Consider the following 4246-nt stretch of genomic DNA (forward strand, 5'->3'; position numbering starts at 1 on the left):
TGGAGGGGAGGGTACCGCATCATTTTTTTAGCTAACTATTAGCGGCGACATTTTAACTTTTAACGACGACACATATGTCACTGGTATTAGGTTAGTGCAGATAAATGACCCCAACCTTTGGATTGAATATTTGATCTAACGACTAAGATGTAATGGAGGGGGAAAACGTGGATTCGGGTGATAACCTTTTAGCGGCGACATGGATTTTTAGCGGCGACTCTAGCATTTGTCGCCGCTAAAAGTCCATGTCGCCGGTACTAGGTTAGTGCAGATAAATGACCCCAACCTTTGGATTGAATATTTGATCGAACGACTAAGATGTAATGGAGGGGGGATACGTGGATTCAGGTGATAACCTTTTAGCGGCGATATGGATTTTTAGTGACGACTCTAGCATTTGTCGCCGCTAAAAGTCCATGTTGCCGGTACTAGTATCGCTGCTAAAGGTTGATATTCTTGTAGTGATGAGATTAACTTCTTATTTCAAAATTCTAAAATTAAAGCTTATTAGTTTATTTTGTTTATTTATTTAAATTGAAAAGATAAAAAAATCAAATTGAATACTTCATTATTTTTTTTTTAATTTTCTTATAAATCAAAAGTTTTTAAATATTTAGACATTTATATTTAATTTTTTTTAATTAATCTATATAATACATGAGTTTTACAACTAGTATATATATATATATATATATATATATATATATATATATATATATATATATATATATATATATATATATATATATATATATATATATGTGTGTGTTTGTTTAAGTGTGTATATGAGTTACAAAAAATGAAATGTAGAACATAATACATATACAAAACCGTTTTATTGTAAAATTTGGAGGATAAAAAAAGTGAAAACCTTATTACATAAATAGAAATTAATTTGTTCGGAAGTTGCCAATTCTGTTATAGTATTCCTACGGTAACTAAAAAACAAAACAAGATGGACATAAGATATAGGACTCGATCTGTTACATATGACATGCATCTTTGAGATACCCATAGTTATATCCATTTAGTTTTGAGGTAAAACAAATCAGCATCAGAAAACCTTTCTGTTTGTTATCCCTTCATCTGAAGTATTATATGATTGTGCAAGCAATCGGCATTAATTATCAGACATCAAGTTAACTGGTAACAGAGAAAGAAAAGTTATCTTCATCCATGGCTCTTGAAGAGTAAGCGTCTCCTTCACTTGCATAGGATGAGTACTCTTCATCCTCTTCCCTCTCCTTCAACTCCTCTATCTTCTCAATCGCCTCTTTTATATCCCACCTCCTCGTGATATCCCACTCACAGCAGCACATCCCAATCTTCAATAGCTTCAGCATCTCACCCTCGCCATTCTTTGTCTCCTTCATGTCTTTATCGAAAACCTCACCTGTCCATTCTTCTCTCACCACAGAGTTCACCCATGTCCCTAGATCCGGTTTCCCCCCCTTACCTTGGTCCATATAGTTTCCTGGAAATTTCCCTGTAAGCATCTCTAATATCAAGATCCCAAGGCACCACACGTCTGTTTTCTTTGTAGTGCGTTCGTGTTGAGTAAATTCTGGAGACTTGTACGCCACCATGAGTTGTTGTGCGTGTTCCTTGTTTATAACGGGTATTAGAGCATAGTCTGCTAGAAGGGGATTGAAAGTGTCGTCAAGAAGGACATTAGACGATTTTAGGTGACCATGAGGTAGCGACAAACGAGGAAGCTCGTGGTAAAGATAATCAAGCCCTCGTGCTACACCTTTGATTATTTTTAGCCGTGTCGCCCAATTCAATCCTGGCTCATCAGGTCTCCGTTTAACTGTATATATACAAAACAAGATGAAATAAAGAAGATTTTAGATTTTAATCCTCATATATAAACTCACTTACCATGAAGATGACTAGCCAAGCTACCATTTACAGCAAAATCAGTGATCAAAAGCTTTTCATCTTTCTTGTAGTAGAAAGCCACAAGAGGTAGCAAATTCGGGTGTGACAAGCTTCCTAACAATCTCATATGTGCATAAAAGTCTTCTTTGCCAGCATTGCTCATTTCCTTGAATCTCTTTACAACCACTTCAACTCCTCCCGAAAGCATCGCCTTGTATGAAGATCCAAAACTCCCACTTCCTAAAACATCAGCCGAGGCTCGAAGAAGGTCTTCCAACTCGAATTTTTCTCTATCGGTTCTCACAAAGTGAAGCTTTCCACCATTGTCAGTTCTTTTGTAAGTTTCTTGCTTGTTGTGCATCTGGATTTCAGTTCCATTCGCCTTGTAAGTATTCTTTTTGTCGGGCTTTGTTAGTTGCTGGTTTGTGTACTTGTTTTTGGGTTTCCCTCTACGCAAGACCAATAAGAGTATGGTAATGATGGCCAATACTGCAAGAAGGGATGCAATACCGATGATGATGATCTTTCGCTTGTTTAGTTTCTTTTTTACCTTACAGGGGCTAAGAGGTTTACCACAAACGTCGTTTCCTGCATGTCACAAAACACAGATTTCCTTCTTAATGATGTTTTACTCATTAGCTTAGTAATTAATCAAACATTTAGTAAAACAGTATATAAAATCAATTAATGGAAGACGTTCGAGATGGATGAAAAGGCATTGATATTGTACAATTACCTGCAAATGACTTTGGATCCTGATTGCTGAGCCCATTAGGTATTGAACCATCAAGTTTATTGTTTGCAAAGTTCACTATCAGATCTTTCTGCTCAAAATCTGGTATCTCTCCTTCAAACGCGTTGTTTTGAAGCTGCAAATCCACAAGGATTGGCAACTGTGTAAGAGATATTGGAATTTTACCCGTGAAACCATTATTCCCCATTTCAACTTTTCTCAACGCACTCATTCCCGAAAAAGCGTCTGCTCTTATCTCCCCAGAAAACTTGTTATATGAGAGGAAAACCCCATGCAACGCGCCAATTTTACGCAGGTTAGGGATTGAGCCCTCAAAGCTATTATTAATGAAACTTAACGTTCGGATACTGGTTACCTCAGCCAAAGTGTCCATATCTATCGTCCCTCCTAAACCCATGTTCTCGAGCTGTAACCCAAACACATTTCCATCTTTATCACAGATCACTCCATTCCAGTTTTCTTTTATACCATTGCAAGGTGAAACAGTTTCCGACCAGTTACTTAGTTCCCCGACGTTGGTGAGTGAGTCCCTGAACTTTATTAGCCTTGCAGGGTCTTGTTCGTCGGATTTAACTGGTGACCATGTTAGTGAAAGGAGAATCGTGAGGAGTGGAAGCCAATACGGTGGCCTGAAACATGCCATATGTGGCAAAAATTGGAAGGAACAACAGAAGTTGGGCTGTATTAAGTGCTTTTCGGTGGGTGATATAACATATAATGTGTCGACGTCAAGGAAAAAGTGGAGGGAAATGGTTAGGCTGAAATATTGAGGTTTTTATGGGAAAAAAGACAAGGTGTCAAGTGGTGAAAGTCCCAATGTCTTGGGATTGATTCTTCTCGGCTGTTTTCTTGAAAGCCGGCAAATATTTATGCCATATGTTTGAGTTATAACATCTAACCGCTAGAACAGATCAAACTAAAGTTTATCAGTTTTGTTTCATTCGATTCTGAAGGTTTTTTGTGTGGTTGTTTATTTATAATGTAAAATGAAGGACAACTTGGCCAACAGTTTAATTCAATCCGGAGTAAATTAGACGGATCAACCTTCTAGTCGCTATCGATCCTGTTATGATATATACGTAAAGAAAAGCATGGAAACACAAAGCCAAGACAATTTTGGTGGAGAATTATTGTTTTCGATGTTCCCTTGTTTGATTTTGTCCGTTGACTCTTGTGTTGGTTGGCCTCATCGCCATAGATTTCAGTGTTGTTTGTATTTGTAACTTAAAGAAACAAGAGTAGTTGCATTCAGACTATATATATAAAGCCTTTAATTACTATAACTTAGTGTTGTCTGTCTTTTCGTTAGATACAATGTGTAAGACTAGCCACATCGGGCTGACCAACATCTTGCAAATAAAACACTTGCATATGACAATTTGCTAGCAAAGTAGACGCCCCCTTTAAAAATTTGAAAGAGTTGCTGCATTGCCACAGGTAGATACGCAAGCAAAGTAGAACGCCATCTTTCAATTCTTTAAGGGATTGAGACCTTTTCAAACATTTGTTAATAGGGCTAGGTCAATGGCACTTTAGCATTATTAAACTACTAGCTACATTCTATTTTATTTATGCTATTTATAAAGAATATGTATTACATAGGAATGGTTA

The 4246-nt window shown here is 37.0% G+C and overlaps 1 protein-coding gene across 1 annotated transcript; it reads right to left on the minus strand.

Annotated features, from left to right (window-relative positions):
* Nucleotides 1-1139: 1139 nt before the first annotated feature.
* LOC144998147 (pollen receptor-like kinase 4) lies at nt 1140-3278 on the minus strand. Its single transcript, XM_078957961.1, has 3 exons — nt 2618-3278; nt 1882-2469; nt 1140-1810 (listed from the first exon to the last, which is right to left on the minus strand). Exons 1-3 carry the CDS (start codon nt 3276-3278, stop codon nt 1140-1142), a joined length of 1920 nt encoding a protein of 639 aa, XP_078814087.1.
* Between the last annotated feature and the right edge of the window lie 968 nt (nt 3279-4246).

Source organism: Lactuca saligna, chromosome 5, assembly GCF_052625555.1.
Source record: "Lactuca saligna cultivar CGN05327 chromosome 5, ASM5262555v1, whole genome shotgun sequence".
NCBI classification, from domain to species: Eukaryota; Viridiplantae; Streptophyta; class Magnoliopsida; order Asterales; family Asteraceae; genus Lactuca; species Lactuca saligna.